This window comes from Calonectris borealis, chromosome 17 (assembly GCF_964195595.1).
Source record: "Calonectris borealis chromosome 17, bCalBor7.hap1.2, whole genome shotgun sequence".
In the NCBI taxonomy this organism is placed as follows: domain Eukaryota; kingdom Metazoa; phylum Chordata; class Aves; order Procellariiformes; family Procellariidae; genus Calonectris; species Calonectris borealis.
Window position 1 is genome coordinate 1441836 of NC_134328.1, and position 15913 is coordinate 1457748.

Sequence of the window (15913 nt, forward strand, 5' to 3'; positions counted from 1 at the left end):
TCCAGACGGGCAGGTCCCCGGCCTCCATGCTACCTTCGCTACTCACTACTTACATCAGCGATTGGTGTTCTGCTCCAAAGCAACAGAACCAGTCATCAGGTTGGTGCAAAGAGCCAACAAACCGAAAAGGCACCTTTATCAATGCTGGGGCCATTTATTACAAATGATTTGTCCAACTGGCAACTGCAAAGACAGCGCTGCCTGTGGATACAAAAAAGAGCGAGAAGACAAGAGGAGAGCACAGTCAAAGCACTGTACAAAACATCTCAAGGGTGTGAAGGACAAGAAAGCATGGAAAGAAAGATTTAAGAACCGAACGCTTGCCAAATCGGAGTAACCTCCCCCAAGGGCCTGTGGTCAATACGGAGTGCATTTAAAATGGACACACCAAGACCATTACCAGAGTAATGGACTGCAGCGCCCTTGAGGAAAGGGAGGAAAGTGCACCGAGCAGTAGACAAGCGCTTCGGACAGCCGATTCCTGCGGTAATTCCTGATTATCTGGAAACACCTCACCACATACCTTCTTCCCAGAACACGCTGCGCTTTGTGCTATGCCATGTACCATTTTACTATGAGTTGTCCTTGGATGTCGCAGATACCATTATGATGGTACTTCTGGGGACACTGGACATCCCAATGAGAGACGGCAGTGTCACAGTACCATAAGTTTTGGCTAAATAACTAAAAAACTATTCGTACAGACGCTTTCTGTAGGCAAGGCTGTTGAGATTTATTTTGAACTATAAAAGACTAACAAACAAACAGTGTTATCTTGTTAGACATACATACAGACAAATTCTTGAAGGAGTCTAACAGCCGAGAAAGTAACAAGCAGGTGGTTGGAGTAAGTCCCCATGCAGCTCTGAAAGAGCACCACAAGTTTTCTTACAGCCTACCTGTGGGAAATGGGGAGAAAGAAGAGACCGTCACCAGTGAAAATATGTAAAGATTTCCAATGATAACACAACAGAGGATCCAGTTCATGTGAAAGTCTGACCTTTTATCTCATGCTGGCTATCTTCTTCAAGACCTGGGTGACTCATGTCCAATAATTCTATTTCTTGTTACCAAACTGTTAACTTTCTTTTACATCAGGCTAAACAGTGTCATTAGTAAATACAAAGGGCTTTAACAGAATGGGAGGAATAAGGTACCTCAGTATTAAGGGTATGAAATGGGAGGAATTTTCTTGTGGCTTTGAGTCCTCCTCCACAACAGATCATTGCAATAAATCACAGTTAGCAGCAGAAGCATCCAACACAGTTTTGAAACAGTTGTGCTTACATCCCTGTAACGCAAGCCTAGGAAGAGCAGAATTTCTCAGTTCACAGCCTGGGTTCAGGCTGTCCAAAACTGCAATAACCAGTCATGTGGGCTTACACTCCTCGCTCAGGAGGTATCAAATCGGAGCAGCAAAGGCTTCAAGTGTAAACCACAGATGCTCTCCAACCAGGGTGTCAGCTCCAGCCCAGGAGGACGGAAGGGACCAGGGATCTAGAGGTCAGCTGAGTACAGAACGAGGAGATGCTGCAGAAGAGCTAGGGAAAAAAACAAGGTGTCCAAAGTAGCCATGTGACAATACTCAAACTCCTCCAATAATTCTGGTCTCCTTGCAAAGTTAGGAATCCTCCTGTGTTTTCCACATCTGCTTCTACAGCAGAAAGAGGAGTCAGCTTCAGAAACAGACTTTAGGAAGCTGGCAAGGTTGGAGAAGATGTGGAGAAATCTGAGCTATTTTAACAAGCTGTTTGTTTCTAAGTGACCATTTTGCTTAGTCCACCTGCACGCCCTCAGGAAGTTCTACCACTACAGGAGCGCAGTCATCAGGCTCTGCCTCGAAGTCCCATTTAAATTTCTTCGTTAGATGAGCCTTGAATTTTTCAGCCTTTTTCCTTAGGGTCCCATCAACAGCACCACTGCATGTGCAGGAAAAAAACACCTAAAAGAACAGAGTAGAGGTTAGTAAGAACTCAGCCATGGCACAAGCTGTGCATCTCTTTCCTACAAAGACATCACCAACAGGGTGCACCAGGAAAAGTTTCAGATTAGGCCACTGGTAAGGGATCCACTACCCTGGAAACCACTCCAGCTTTGGGGCTACCTAAACGAAGCCTACACTTCTCCTCTCATCCCACAGCCAAGACAGACATCCTGCCTTCACTCCACCGAGTCAGCGTTAGAAATATTTGCGCTAAGGTAATAACTTTGTTTCAAGCAAGAGTATATATGTAATTAAATATGTACTACAGAATTCTGAAATACTCTTAAGTGTGAGCAAAGAAAAATGTCTGAGCAGAAGGTAAAAAAAAAAAAAAGAGAACCATCAGTTTTCATTTGCCACATAGCCAATTTTACAGCATGTGTCAAAAAGTCCAACAGGTAATTATACTCATCTTTTTGTAATATGGTATCACCAATACCTTAGGATACAGAGGAAACTTAATAAAATGACCTTGAAGGTAAGAGAAGAATGGGAGCTCTCTGGAAAAAGTCCAGTTATCCCCAGCACAGCCATTCCCTTGAGCACAGGGCACCGAAATCTGGACTGACCTCTAAGGGTGGCTCCCCTGCATCATCCAAACACACACAAATCTATTAACTTTTCACAAATTCACAGCTTCTGTTAGCACTTTGAGAGTTAAAGCACTTGTGTATGATTAAACATGGCATTTAGCCTCAGAGCCCATCTCTCGTCAGGCTGCTTCTGCTCCTCTTCTGAACTTGTGATCCAGAATTCATTTCCATAGGAAGAAACTTATATTTCAAAGCCAAAGGAAAAAAAAAATCATTGCACAATGGAAGTGAAGGGAAAGCCCTCTGGGGAAAAAGCAGGCTCCTATTTGGGAGAGACCTACTGACAGCTGGATAAAACACTGACAATGAGCAGCAAAGTTTGTTGCTTTGTTTATGATCATTTGCCTTCTCCTTGTTCATTCTAGCACGAAACTGCCTCTTTATAACAGAACTCCCTTACACAGCAAGGCTGCTATTTAAAAAGAAAAAAAATTTAAAAGATTATGCTTCCCACTTCTCCTTGATGAATTGCACATTAAATTAGTTATTTCATCAACATTTTTTTTCTTTAAACATTGTTAGGGGTGCATATTCAGTAGAGGTTACGCTATACTCTTCTTGCCTTAGATCAAACTCCAAAAATAAAGTTGCTGTATTCAAAGCTGAGCAAAAGCTAACACAGGTAATACACTCCCCCCCACACACACCATTTTGCACTTCTTTCGATCCACCTGCCCACATCCAGTTAAGACTGTTAACTCTGACGGCTGCGTACATAACGTGACTGGGTAAGGCAAGTCCCAGAGGTTCCCCTGCACTATTTCAGCACTTCAGGGAAATCCCACAGGAGCAGAGAAACAGAGAACTTTTAGCAAGGAGAGGCTCAGCTCAACCATAAGGCAAATTTCTTCTTTGTTACCAGGAATGTGGTGACTCCTGCTAGGGCTTAACAGTGATCGCTGAAGCCAGCACAGCCACCTAAAGGCACCAGCTTCTACTACTTAAGTAAAGAACAGAGACTGATGAAATCCAAGGACATACAAGACTCAGGTATCCAAAAAGCAAAGATAACCAGAAAGACAGGGTGCTTCCAAAATGCCCATCAGATGGAAAGACTGGCTGGTTGACAGATTCTTTGTACTGCTGTAAATTGACAGTGCAAAGTGTTGCTCTGCAAGTGTGCTGCAAATAGAGCTAGGTTTTCCAGTCCTGTAATGGGATGGAAAAAAACCACCCAAAAACCAACCAAACAAAAAATTCGAGACTTTTATGAATCCAAATTCCAAAAAAGTGAAGAAAGTCACTTGATGAAAGCAATGTTTCCTGTAACATTTTACCCAGCAAATTAAAAACACACACCTTCCCCCTCCCCAAATCTACAGCAAGAACTTGGAGTTACAAGTAGAGAGATACAACCACCCCGTGAGAAGGGAGAAAGCATTACCAATTTGCATCAAGCACCTGCAACATAACTTACTACTGTTTTGGCTGGGATTAAGTTTCCATTGCTGAGCTTCACCAGTGTATCTGGTTTTGGCTTTTTTTTTTTCCCCCCCTTTTTTTTTTTCAACCAAGTTTTGATTAGTCTGTTTGCTGAGCTGTTAGCATGGTTACAATCAGGGGGAGTAACTGGTTTTACTAGTGCTGAATTACAGATTTGCCCATGCCTGTCTCAGCAGAAGCAGCGTTTTCTGCATTTTGGACTAACCATAAATTCCCTCTGGATCAGAACTTGATTATAGGAAATCTTCAGCTTTGCTTAAGGCTAACAGGAATAGAAAAGCTTCTTAAATACTATCAATGCCCTAAGCTCAATAAGGTTTCACTGCAACTTCTCTGCATACTAACCATACCATTCAAGCTGACCAAAAATCAGCATCATCAGTCTTTTATGCCAAAGTTGGTTTTCTGGGGTTTTTGGGGTTTTGTTTTTGTTTTTGTTTTTTTAAAAGGAACGAATGGCATTTTGGAAAAAAATAAACAAACAGACATCATCTTGCACTTGCTCAGTCTCTCTCATAGCTGTTCAGCTTAATGTAGTTGAAGACCTTAAAAATTTTTAGAAAAAGTATGCTGGTACAGTCCAGATGCATTAGATGCACCACTCCAGAACTCTAAAACCATGTCAATGTAGCAGGCTACTTTCAGCGCTATTTGCAAGGAAAACATAATAAAAAAGAAACAGTCCCCATTCTCTGTTGCAGCCATCTTCATTAGCCCCTCCTCTCGTTGCCTCACTTTGCTGGCCTCCCTGCACATGGACTAACTCAATTTTATACTGCGTTAGACTCTTCTCGGCATACTTGAGCAGATCAAACTCTGAGATGACAAGCAAATGGCATTTCTTTGCAAACAACACAGGGAAAAAGTAAAAGAAAATACGTGTGTGCCTAAATAGACTCACACTCTCCCACACAGCTCAACAGCAGCTTAATTCCTTTTGCAGCATCTCCCTGAATTTGCCCTGATATCCTGTATGCCCTCTCCTCCCACTCCCATTTTTCAAGAGATAGCTGCAAACGTACCTGTAAGGTGCTGGTTAAAAAGTTGTCCTGGGAGATAATGTCCACAAAAAAATCAGCTGGGATTTCATTGAGCTGGTGATACAGCACAGAAATGAGATTGATGTAAAGGTCTTGATACTTCCCGATGGCATCTTCAGATCGGCACAGGATGTTTAAGAGTCTTTTCCAGTGCTCAAATGCATCATACACATTCCCAATCAGGAAGCAGATGAAAGCAAACTGCAACTCAGCTGTACAAATTCAGCAAAGGAAAACAAAAGAAAACACACATAAGACTAAAAACACATCCAAGGCATGTGTCCTTTCAAAAACTCTGTAAATGATTGCACAAAACTCTGGGTTTGCCTTCTGCACATGCATTCTGCCCTTGCAGCGATTCTGCTGATAGCAATCAATACTCCAAACACTATTTCCTAATGCTCTTCAGCTGGAGAAAAGGTAAAGCATAATCGGGCGTAATTACAGGGTCCACCTATAACTGTAATTATCATCTTTGCAGAGTGACTTTAGTGGCAATAAGAGTGCACAGCCACTTAAGGGCTTCCAGTGTCATCCGTGTTCTCAAAATGACGCTCAAATAAGAAGTCAGACATTGCTGTTATTCTGCAAGCATTCACTCTGCCTATGCCCGGGTTTCCAGAGCCACACGAGAGTGCAAATACTGGTGCCCTTGAACGCAAGGGCTGTGGGAACACTGGGAGAGGGGAGCAGTACATTAACAAATGCTTTTTCCTCATTGAATTAAGAGCCAGGGTTCATCTCACCAGACGCTTAGCATCAGCTATTTTGCCAGAATGATGGCGTCACCATTTCCTAAGGTAGTTCATTCTTTGTATATCCTAGAGTTGTCTTTGATAATTTTGATAAAGAATAAATTGTATAACATTAATATAGAAAAAATGGAAGAAGGGGAAAACAAAGGCTTATTCCAAATCTCAGTAGCTTTGAGGCTCCAGCTCGGCTGGGTTCCCAAGCCCTCCCTCCATCCTGCCACGAAACAAAACCACACTTCAGGACCTCCACTGATTTGATATTTATTCATATCACAAGTTGTCAAAAAGGCTGGCAAGTAATTAAGACCCTGCGACCAGGAGCCACAGCCCTCGCTGTGGCTGTCTCCTGCAGCAGGGCTGGCAAACCCCAGATGCTGCCACAGAGAGCCGCCAGCAGCACGCAGCAGAGCTGCCACCGCTCCAGCCAGGGAGGGGACCGGCCACTGCCTTGGGAACCGCCTGCTGGGAGACCTGGTACCACCTCACCACCCAAACGGGAACAAGAATCTGACAATCACGATGCTCAGCCCCATCCAATGCTCCCAGGACTCCGTAAGCTCCATCCTCAGAGGTTCACTTAACGGGCAAATTGCCAGGCCGGTGCCAGATGACAGGCCTCCTTTGCATGAGATGCAGCTCGCGGCCACCTGCGATTGCTGCTTTTGACTTAATTTGAGGCAATCTGGGCTCCAAGCGCAGCACCCAGGAGCGAGAGAGGCAACTGTGGCAGGCTGGCAGCTCCGGCCACCGGGCACCACGTCCTCACACCAGTGCAACTGGAACAGGCCCTGTAGCTGCTAAAAACTCCACAAACTTCTGTCCTGCAATTAAGAGAGATGCCTCAGGGCGCCAGGGAACGGGGCCCACAGAAGAGGTGCGGGTTTCATCCCGGGGCTCTCGTTTTACAGAGAAACGACTTTATTCTGCCAAAGCACCCGCGGCCTGCCGGGCGGTACGCGGTACTCACCAAGCAGATCCAGAGGCTGGCTGGCGTACCGCTGGCTAATCACCTTCTCCAGAGCGTAGCTGAGGTCCATGCTGTGCCTGGTTATCTCCTCCGGAGTAGCACCATCGGGGTACATCTGCTTCGGCAGCTCCGTGAACCTGATCTCGGTGCCGGCTTTCGGCTTCATCTGGGGCAGCCGCGCCAGGCCCTCGGCGTAGCTCCGGCACTCGGCGTCGAAGCGGGGCAGGCGCTGCTCCGCCCGGTCTCTGGTGTGCCTCCCGGCCACGACCGGCAGCACCTCCGAGAAGGCGCAGATCCGCCCGCTCTCCGGCTGCAGCTTCTTCATCGCCGCTTCGCTGACGAAGCTGGTGAGGGAGACCCACTTCTTCAGGGTCTCGTAGGGATAGGGCCCGAGGAACGCGTCCATCTCCTGCAGGCTCTCCCTGAAGGCCTCGGCCTCGCCCGCGGCCGGCGGCGCCAGGCCCACCGCCTCGCTGGCGGCGTCCCACCGCAGCACCCGCACCTCCCGCCGCTGCAGGCTGAGGAAGAAGCCGGTGCGCGGGCCCGTCTCCCGCCCGCCGCCCGCCCGCCCCGCGCTGCAGTGCAGGAAGTGGACGCCCGGCGGGATCATCTTGACGCCGCGGAACCTGGGCCCCACGGCCCAGGTGCTGTAGTCGATGCCGAACTCGGTGCCCTCGGGCACGCCCAGCACCACGACGGCGGCGCCCTCGAAGAAGAGCTGCCTGGCCAGCTCGGGCTCCAGCCGCGGGCCCGCCATGGCACGGCAGGGCAGGGCAGGCCGCTGCCGGCACAGCCGGCGCCCACCGCCCGGAACCTCCGCCGAGCTCGCCCGGTCCTCCCCGAAAAGCGCCCGGGCGGCACAGCCGTTCCGGGCGCGGCCGTTCCGGGCACTGCCCGGCCCCGCCCAGGGCCCGAGGTGGCTTCCCCGGGCCCCGGGCCCTGACTGCAGGCGGTCGTGCCCACGGCCCCAGCGGGCAGGGGTGCCCTGGCCCCCCCGCTCATCCCCCCTGGCTCCCAAGACCCCAACCCCGGCAGTTGTTCCCCTTTGCCCTCCCAGGGCCCTGCATGGCTGGCGGCTGCTCCGCTCTGACCCAACAGACAGCCTCACCCCCCTGGGCCCCCCAGCTGGCAGCCATTCCCCTGGGCCGCCAGTCCTGCCAGCCGGGGACTGAGAGCCCTGCAGCGCGACAGACGGACAAGAGCCCTGCCGTGGGGACAGATGGACCGCGAGCCTCACAGCGGGACAGACACACGAGACCTCTCGGCGGCACAAGACCCCGCAGCGGGACCGATGCCCTCGCAGCACCGCGTCCTCCCCCCCAGGACGACGGGCAGAGTCGGGCTCCTCAGGGACAGCTGCCGCCTCCGCTGGCTGCGTTTTGGGCACCCTCACAACCACCCTCCTGCCCCACGCCTGCGTACCAGGGTCGGCAGCCGCCGCGTGAAGCCGCTCCCAGCTCCACCGGCCACAACACCCAACCTGGCGGCACCTTCGCTTTAGACGGAGCAGAGTCCAGTACTTCCATGTGCCGAGACCCCGGCTGCAAGGTCCCCCCTTCACTTCTCCATCCTCTTGGTAGGAAAGAGTCCACTGAGGCCCCAAGCTGATGTAGCATCAAACACATTTATTTCACTTTTATTGAATACAAGAACAGTGAGCACACACGCATACACCACCGAGCACTGAAAAGGAGTATGACTGAAGGGGGGAGAGGGAGAACACGGGAAGAGAAAAGGAGAGTTAGTGAAGGAACAACAGAGCTTTGCAGTTGGTTGGTAAGGTGCTTCTCAAATAAAAATAAATATTATTATTATTGTTACTGTTATTATTACTCATGCAATCGCAGGCCAGGTTTGGAATGAATTTGTGGGATCAGGTAAAAACAGGCACTCGTGTTTCCCACCCCTTTCAACAGAAAGGCCCCTGGAAGAAAACAAGCAGTGATCAGCTATCTGAAACGGAGCGAGGTGATGGGCAGGCTGGGGGAGCTGAGCCCGCGGCGGCCTCAGCTGTTGCTGAGCAGCAGAAACCCACACCTCACCAGGTTGACAAGCAGTGAGCTTTTTTCTTTCCTTTTTTTCTTTTTTTTTTCCAAAGTTTTTAAACACTGCCACCCATTAAACACGCTGCGGAAGCCAGGGACTGGATCTGCTCACTCCAAACGTAACTCATTTCAGTCCAAGCGCACACCAAGTCTAACTCTGTAAGGCCACTAATTTTTACAGTAACCTTCAATTTTATAACTGTACACAATGTCAAAAGCCAGTATCTAGTTTCACAGTAGCCTCTGGCGGGTGGTAAAGGTGTCAAAGCCAGGTGGGCTCCTCTGCGTATGAACACGCAGTGCGCTGATGAACACCAGCTCCGTGCGCAGACCGCAAGTCCTCCGCCACCCCGCCTCTCTCTGAAGTGCCACTGCTGATGACAGCTGGCTTGGGTGTATTGAAAAGAGAGGAAAGTAGCCTCCTTGCAACTGCCTTAACTCTTTTTCGGTAGGGGGTCTGGTCTCTAAAGGTAGCTGAAGGCGCTCGGATGGAAGTTGGGAAGACCCTCACGACCTGGCAGCACTGGCGCCAGCCAGCAGCTCTGTCCGCTTGCCAAGCAGCCTGTGCTCACGCCTTTCAGGCTTGCAGGAGAAACCTCTCTGCCAGAAGGAGAACAGACTTCGTGGGGCCATACTAGCAAGCAACTGGTGAACCGCGGCTGCCAGGGAGCAGGCTCTCTCCTAGGACAGCAAAGGCGGTGAGCGGGGTCTGCCCACAACGTCCTCCCGGCGCAGGCTCTCCTGCTCGCTGCCATCCTCCGAGCCATTGCAGGACCTGGCAAAACGCACCTATTTCTGGGCACAGTCTGTGTGAGGGGTGGGAGACTAAAGGCAAAATGGTGCAGAATCGTGGGCCCTTCTGTTTCCGCAGGAGCTAGAGACGATTCCAAGAAGGAAACCCGTTTATTTCCTTTCCTTTCCGATTTTGGTTCCAAGTCTACCCTAACTGCCTGGTTCACAGTGTACGAGGCCCTGGGCTTGGCCCATGCCCTTCCAAAGGCAGCCGTAGAGGAAGCCTCTGTGGCTAAAGGCCGAGCTGGGATGAGCTGGGGGAAGGCAGCTCCACCGACACCTCCTTGACACGCGCCTTCTTATGCTGAGGGCCTGGGCTCTCTCGTCCAGCCTGGGGTGCTGGGGACGCCCTGCAGCCACGGAGACAGTCTCTCCACTGCCCATCCCTAGGCAGGTGGGGGGAAGGACTGCCATCGCCCCGCCATCGCTGTCACCAGCCCGCAGCGCCTCGGGCAGCCCTCGCCATCACACCCCGGGCCGCGGGGGAGGCAGGGCAGAGACAACCCCGCTGCCTTCGACCCTACTACAAAGCTCAAGTAACTTCATTACTGGGATCCAGAGACAAAGCAAAACCACCCCAACCGCCGGCACGGCTCAGTGGGCTGGAGAGGAGCGATGAACGCAGTCCTGCGGCTGCCACCCTGCTCCCAGCTGACTCCCGTGGCTCTGCGTGGGGGCTGGGGAGACGATCCTGCCTACAGCTGCTGGAGCCGCAGCCTCAACCTCCTTCCCTGCCCCTCCAAGTCACCACTGACCCTCCAAATCCAACCACCATACACTGCAGATCAGCCGGCAGGACATCCCCTGTCTCTCGCCCCCTCCCCTTCCCCCCCAGAACAGCAGCGGCTGAAGCCTTCCCCGTTCTCTTCTTGCAGGACTGAGAGTCCCACGTGTGATCTAAGAGTCTCAAAATACACCAACCACAGTCAATCAAAGAGTTAATAATTTAAAAATGTCGTCATCATATTTACCAGCACTGTTGAATTATTTCAGTATTGTTCCCTCCCTCCCCCCTCGTTATATATAATAATATACATAACTTAAATGCACATCCATATGAAACCCCTACAAGCTGCTTTTTTATAAATGAGAAACCATATACATATCATTTGTTTTGTCTGAAATGAAATCCATTGTTAAATACCTTCAGAGAACAAGAGGTTGGACAAGTGCACAGAGAAGAAGATAAGGAACGGAAGGGGAAGAGTTAACAGAACCCCAAAAGATGCAAAAGAACCAGCATGGAATGAGGAGAAGGGCGAAAAGACACTTGCAAATTGGAAAATAACTCTAAGGTAATAAATTCAATGTTTTTCTCTCTTCTTTCCAGAGGTGGGGAATGGTTTTGCTTCTGCTTGTGGTTTTTAACTTCAGTTTGCTTATTTCTTGCTTTGTTGCAAAGCAGTTTTCCTTTCCATTCAGTGTGCAACAAATGAACTCATGATTGTGTATCCTTTAATGTAACATGCAAGATGGTGGCTTATTGTATTGTTAACAATATTATTGTTATTATTAGGATGATATTTTAGATCTTATTTTATCACCAATCCAGTAAATTCTTCAATTTATCTGCAGAGGGTTGGCTTTGTTTGTTGGTGGTGTTGTTTGCTATTCATTTCCAGCATATAGCAGCAGTGCAAGGATGCATTTTGTTTCCTGTTTATATATATATATATATATATGTATGTATGTATATATATATATAATATATTTGCTATTCCTTTTTTAAAAATTTTTGTCTCTCGCCATGAACATTGCAGCCAGGATGTCTATGTCGTGCTGACAAATCCAGCATGAAGGCTCCTTCTCCGCTGTTCTCCAGGTTTGAATACAGATGCCGACTTCCATGAACATGTTGGTCAAGATTCCTGTACAAGGCAGATGGAAACGACCAGTCATGGGGTGCCGATTTCTTTGGTTATAAAAGGGCTCCTCTTTGTATGAGGGCACTGGACAGTAAATTTGCAAACACTTGGGGCCACAGTTTGCACTTAATTACCTCTGGTAATTAGCAGGAACTCTTAATTCACTGGGCTGGTGCTGGTGTATGGGGGAGATAACGGTGAGTCACTGCTCCCTTACTTTAAGCCATTCAGTTAAAATTGGGTGGCTCCCTAAGCGATGCAGAAGTGCCTGGGTTTGCTCGTTTGTACTGTGCGATAGGAGGCAAGATGAGGCAGATGCAAGAGCCTCTTCTGACCTTCCAAGCTGCCACGGAGCTGGGCGCTTTTCCAAGCTTAAAAGCTGCCAGTCAAAATCTTCATATGATAAAGAAACACAAAATCGCATTTCTAAAGAGGCCTCTCGAAATGCACCTGCAGGCTGGCTGGTGACAGAGCTCCTCATACGGGTTTCAGCAGCGAAGCTGCCGTCAGAAGCTCCCCCTCTCCTTTCCACCATGCTCCTCTGCCCCTCCGCGGCTCTGACACAGAGGTCTGTTGGGCTGCGCCACCCCCGAAGAGCTGCAGTAACCCGGCTGGTGGGGGAGCAAGGGGGTCAGAGTAGGGGGTCGAGAGTGGGGCAGGACTCCTCAAGCCAGCTTTGCCCTGAAGAAAAATGTCTGGGGCTGTGACTGCTTTGGGGCAGCTGCGGGGAGGTGCAAAGCTGGTGTGCTGCTGCCTGCACCTGCATGTGCAGGTCAGAACCTGGGGATCTCGATGGGACTAAAGAAACCTCTGCTTTTGCAAACACTTTGGACTGGCTTTGCAGAACCTGTGGCCTAGTTTCTCAGCCCATCCACAAAACTGGTATCACCTCTTTCCCTCCCCGCCCCAGGGGGAAAAGCACGTCCTTTCTTCTTTACATGCAAATGACTCTGACCCCTCTGCTGAGCAGCACGGCAAGGTGACATCTGCAGAATTGCTTTAGGTGGCACGGCACGGGCTTTCTGACCACAACCACGTGGCCATGCCTGGAGCTGGCTGAGAGCTGCCACCCTTAGTGCCGAGGAGCAGCAACACCTACCAGCACCTGCAGCTGGTGGGGATCAGAGACGCTTGCCCAGTTACATCCACCCCTTACCGATGGTAACCGGTAGCTTCTCCACTGGTAATTTCTCCACCTACCTGAGGTTTCTTGTCCCTTTCCTCTGGAGAAGGTTCTGTTTCTCTGTATACTACAGCTTTGGTTACCAGCATGTCGGGATGCTGTAGTTTTGCCTCTTTGATTGCTAAAGCCAGTGCCTAGAAAGCAGAAGGATGAAAGCATTTATCATCACTTCCCCGAAATCTGGCACGTTGCTCTCAGCCAGACAGAACCAGTGGACAGAAAGCAGCTGGAGCTGAGTGGGATTCGAGGAGGACATGGATGCAGAGGTTCAAAGCTGAACCCATAGTAGCCTGGCAGAAGAGGCTGGGAATTTGTACACTATTGGGATGCCTCGTGCACTGTCTTTCTCTTGCTGTTTTTTTCTGTAGAGATGCGCTATGTCCCAGGCTCCCTACTGAAACCCAAGCAAAGGAACAGCAGCAATCCTCACTGCAGCAAAACCCTAGAAAAATCTACAATAATAATCTAATTAAATTTATTATTATAATTCTAAAAAAATCTAAAAATTATTTTAGAGCCTTTTAAATACTGAGCTCTTTAATTTTTCTTCTTAAGCAACAAATCCCAAAGGGTTAGGCCACAGGAAAATGACCCTGTGGCCCTAGAGATTTGTGTCAATCTCTGTTATTTCATCGTAAAAGTTTGTTCCTTTTTGTTCCTCTATCACAGAGGCAGATGTAAAACACCATCACTTGGAGTGAGTCAACCTGTAGTGAGACTGTGCTGGAAAGAGAGGAAGAACCTGGGTCACTTTGGAGTACTTCAACAGAGAAAGGGCAACTGGAAACGTGTTTTAAGAAAATAAAAAGGTGGTCCTGTCACTGGGCTCTGTGCTGGGCTGGAGCCTTTACTGCTGCTTCACTGCTGCAGCGGGCGCTGATGGGAGCTGGGCTGGGGCTTCACGTGGGTGCCACCGCACCCCGTGGGACCTGCACTGCCAGACAGAGCTGGTAGGTTTGGGGCCTCGGGGGTCAGTTTTTGGAGAGAAGGAGTAAACAGCTACGAGCCAGAACCAGAAGCATGCGGTGCTGCAGCTGGGGGCAGCCAGAGCCAGGCAAAGCCAGGGCGTCCTGCTCCTACCTGGTCCTGGTCCACGTCTTCATCTCCTGTGATAATGATGCGTTTCTCTATCCGAGTCTCGGAAAACCCTCCTTTCACAGTCTGCACAACAAGAGGAAAGCGCTCACCCACAGCTCTCCGACAAGCCAGCTGCGGATGCAGCTCTGCCCACAGGAGGAGGGACAACGCCAGCATCACCTTACAACTCCCCCGTAATTTAGTGTATCTCCCACTACGCTGGACTCGGTGCATGGTTAGAACCGGCAAGACACAGCTGGCCACAGTGGGGGGGCAAGGAAAAGGGCCGGGTGGCAGGTACCAAGCACCCCTCCTTCCTGCTCAGGTCCCTCACTGTGCTTCTGCTTTCCTTTACGTGCACTTAATTCGGGAATGAAATGGCCATGGGTGAGGTCCTCCGATGCAGCCTCGTCTCCTTCGTTTCCTACCATCACTCCCCCTTGCCTGCCCCACTCCAGCTCTAATAAACCCAACACACCCCACGCTAACGCGGCCGTAGCTGACACAAGACGAGATGCTCCAGCACGGCTGCTGTGGGCTTCGTGGGCCAGGGGGACCCGGGGTCTGGCTCTAGGTACATCTGGGAACACTCCCCCCAGTTGCACGGGCAGGGACTCGCACGCATGCTGCTGGCAGCCGAATTCGGAGTCCCTTCCACCCTGCAGCTGGCTTCAGGAGGTCAGCGACACTGCGCGCCGCTCTTCCTTCTCGCCCCAACGACTCCCTGCCCGCCCAATCTACCAACCAGTAGAGGTGGGCACAGCATGTGTCACAGTCGCCGTGGGTGGTACGCAGGTGATGAACACCCGATGCCTGGCTGTCCTTGCCTGCAGTCCCCTGCGGTCACGCCTGGCTGGATGGGACAGGCAGCGCAGCGGGGCTGAACCAGGCACGGGGCGCTCAGAGGGAGGCATGGGGTGCGGTGCTGGCTCGCCATCCCCCATGGGACAGCACACGCTTTTTCGGCTTGTAAGGAGGAGAGGGGCATTTTCTGCTGTACCAACCACAACATAAATCCACCCATCCGCAAATTCCAGTGGCTTGCATCAGGAACCCCCCGGCTGCCTCCTTTGGAGCTGCTCTTACCTTGGTAACGTGGGTAGTGGTGGAAGTCGAGAGGGTTTCCGCAGTGGCACTGAATATGCTGGTGAGCACTTCCTTCCCAGCGGAGCCGCTGGTGATCTGCAGGACAGAGAGCAGCGGCATCAGCGGGGCCGCCACGGGGGAGCCCCCAGTGCTGGCTCCCGAAGAGCTGGGACCTTCCCACCGGGACGCACCTACTCAGCCAAGCACGGGAGGGGAGAGAGCGGCAAGGGAAAAAACCACACTGCACTGTGCTTCCAACTGGACCTCGGCTTTTGGGGGAGGCCAGGGAGAGGTTTCCACAGCTACCCCAAGCCCAGAGCTGCAGGAAAGGGTCTCTGCAGCGGGCAGATGATTTCATGGCTGCGTTTTGCTCTTCCCCATCCATCCTCAGGGCCGCCCTAAGTGCAGAGCTCTCAGGCTACCTCTAGCTGTGCCCGTCCCGCTTTGCGTGGCGAGGGCTGGGAAGGCTGCGCTGGTGCCCCAGCCACACAGCGCCGGGTACGTTCTCCCTGCTGCACAAAGCCTGGGGCAGCACGTGGCGTTTGGCCAGGCTTGACTCCGTCGAAACCAGGCAATCGAGTAGGAAAACACTTTACGCAGGAAGGCCTGCTGCTGGGCAGGGTTGTTAATGGCTGTCACCTCCACTGGGAGACAGGAGACTTTGCGTGTGGCCTTGGGTGGCCAGGTAGGACACCCAGGGCTAAAGATACCTCAGCCTGCTTTGAGGTTTCACCAGGGACTAGGCTATTTTTTAGGAATTATCCTCCTCCAGCAGATGCTCAAGGTGCATATCTGGCACAGGAGAAAGGCCACGGGCCGGGGGTCCCCTGCCATCTCGCTCCCCATCCTTCTGCTCTTCCCAGTACCAACACACCAGCCAAGGGTGCCAGTGCTGGGAACACAGGAGGGGGCCCGTGCGACCAACCCCAGCCCCCCCCCAGCCCCGCGGGGCTGCCTCGCTCCCTCCCCACCACTTGGCCTGGCTGGTGGCACCACGTCCCCCCCTCACCGGTGAGAGGGAGCGAAGGTCTGTCGCGGGAGCGGCCCCTTTCCCAGCCTTGGTGCTGTGATCCTGAAAGAAGA

At 51.2% G+C, this 15913-nt stretch overlaps 2 protein-coding genes across 9 annotated transcripts in view; both read right to left on the reverse strand.

Moving 5' to 3' along the window:
* Positions 1-708: 708 nt before the first annotated feature.
* AAR2 (AAR2 splicing factor) lies at positions 709-7635 on the reverse strand. Of its 4 annotated transcripts, none has more exons than XM_075166236.1 (4): positions 6783-7635; positions 5043-5272; positions 1001-1942; positions 709-899 (listed from the first exon to the last, which is right to left on the reverse strand). In XM_075166236.1, exons 1-3 carry the CDS (start codon positions 7537-7539, stop codon positions 1775-1777), a joined length of 1155 nt encoding a protein of 384 aa, XP_075022337.1. In that variant the 5' UTR covers positions 7540-7635; the 3' UTR covers positions 709-899; positions 1001-1774. The 4 variants fall into 4 exon arrangements, with proteins under 4 accessions (XP_075022337.1, XP_075022336.1, XP_075022339.1 ...); XM_075166238.1 differs by lacking the exon at positions 709-899 and adding an exon at positions 3559-3726 and having other exon boundaries at positions 1853-1942; positions 6783-7621; XM_075166235.1 differs by having other exon boundaries at positions 709-1942; positions 6783-7621.
* Positions 7636-11346: 3711 nt separating this feature from the next.
* Positions 11347-15913, reverse strand: part of EPB41L1 (erythrocyte membrane protein band 4.1 like 1) — a 28641-nt gene continuing 24074 nt past the window's right edge. For all 5 annotated transcript variants that reach the window (XM_075166071.1, XM_075166070.1, XM_075166073.1 and 2 more), the window contains 5 exons: positions 15840-15902; positions 14831-14926; positions 13748-13828; positions 12685-12801; positions 11347-11487 (listed from right to left, as the gene is read on the reverse strand). In XM_075166071.1, the coding sequence (XP_075022172.1) occupies positions 11479-11487; positions 12685-12801; positions 13748-13828; positions 14831-14926; positions 15840-15902 (366 nt within the window). In that variant the 3' untranslated portion in view covers positions 11347-11478. The remainder of the gene's footprint in view (positions 11488-12684; positions 12802-13747; positions 13829-14830; positions 14927-15839; positions 15903-15913) is intronic.

Bases quoted from the DNA above. Each gene is read 5' to 3' on its own strand.
- AAR2 (XM_075166236.1), bottom strand. From the start codon at position 7,539: ATGGCGGGCCCGCGGCTGGAGCCCGAGCTGGCCAGGCAGCTCTTCTTC. The intron at 5,273-6,782 runs GTGAGTACCGCG...GAATTTGTACAG, and splicing joins CCAGCCTCTGGATCTGCTTG to CTGAGTTGCAGTTTGCTTTC. The intron at 1,943-5,042 runs GTACGTTTGCAG...CTGTTCTTTTAG, and splicing joins TTTTAACCAGCACCTTACAG to GTGTTTTTTTCCTGCACATG.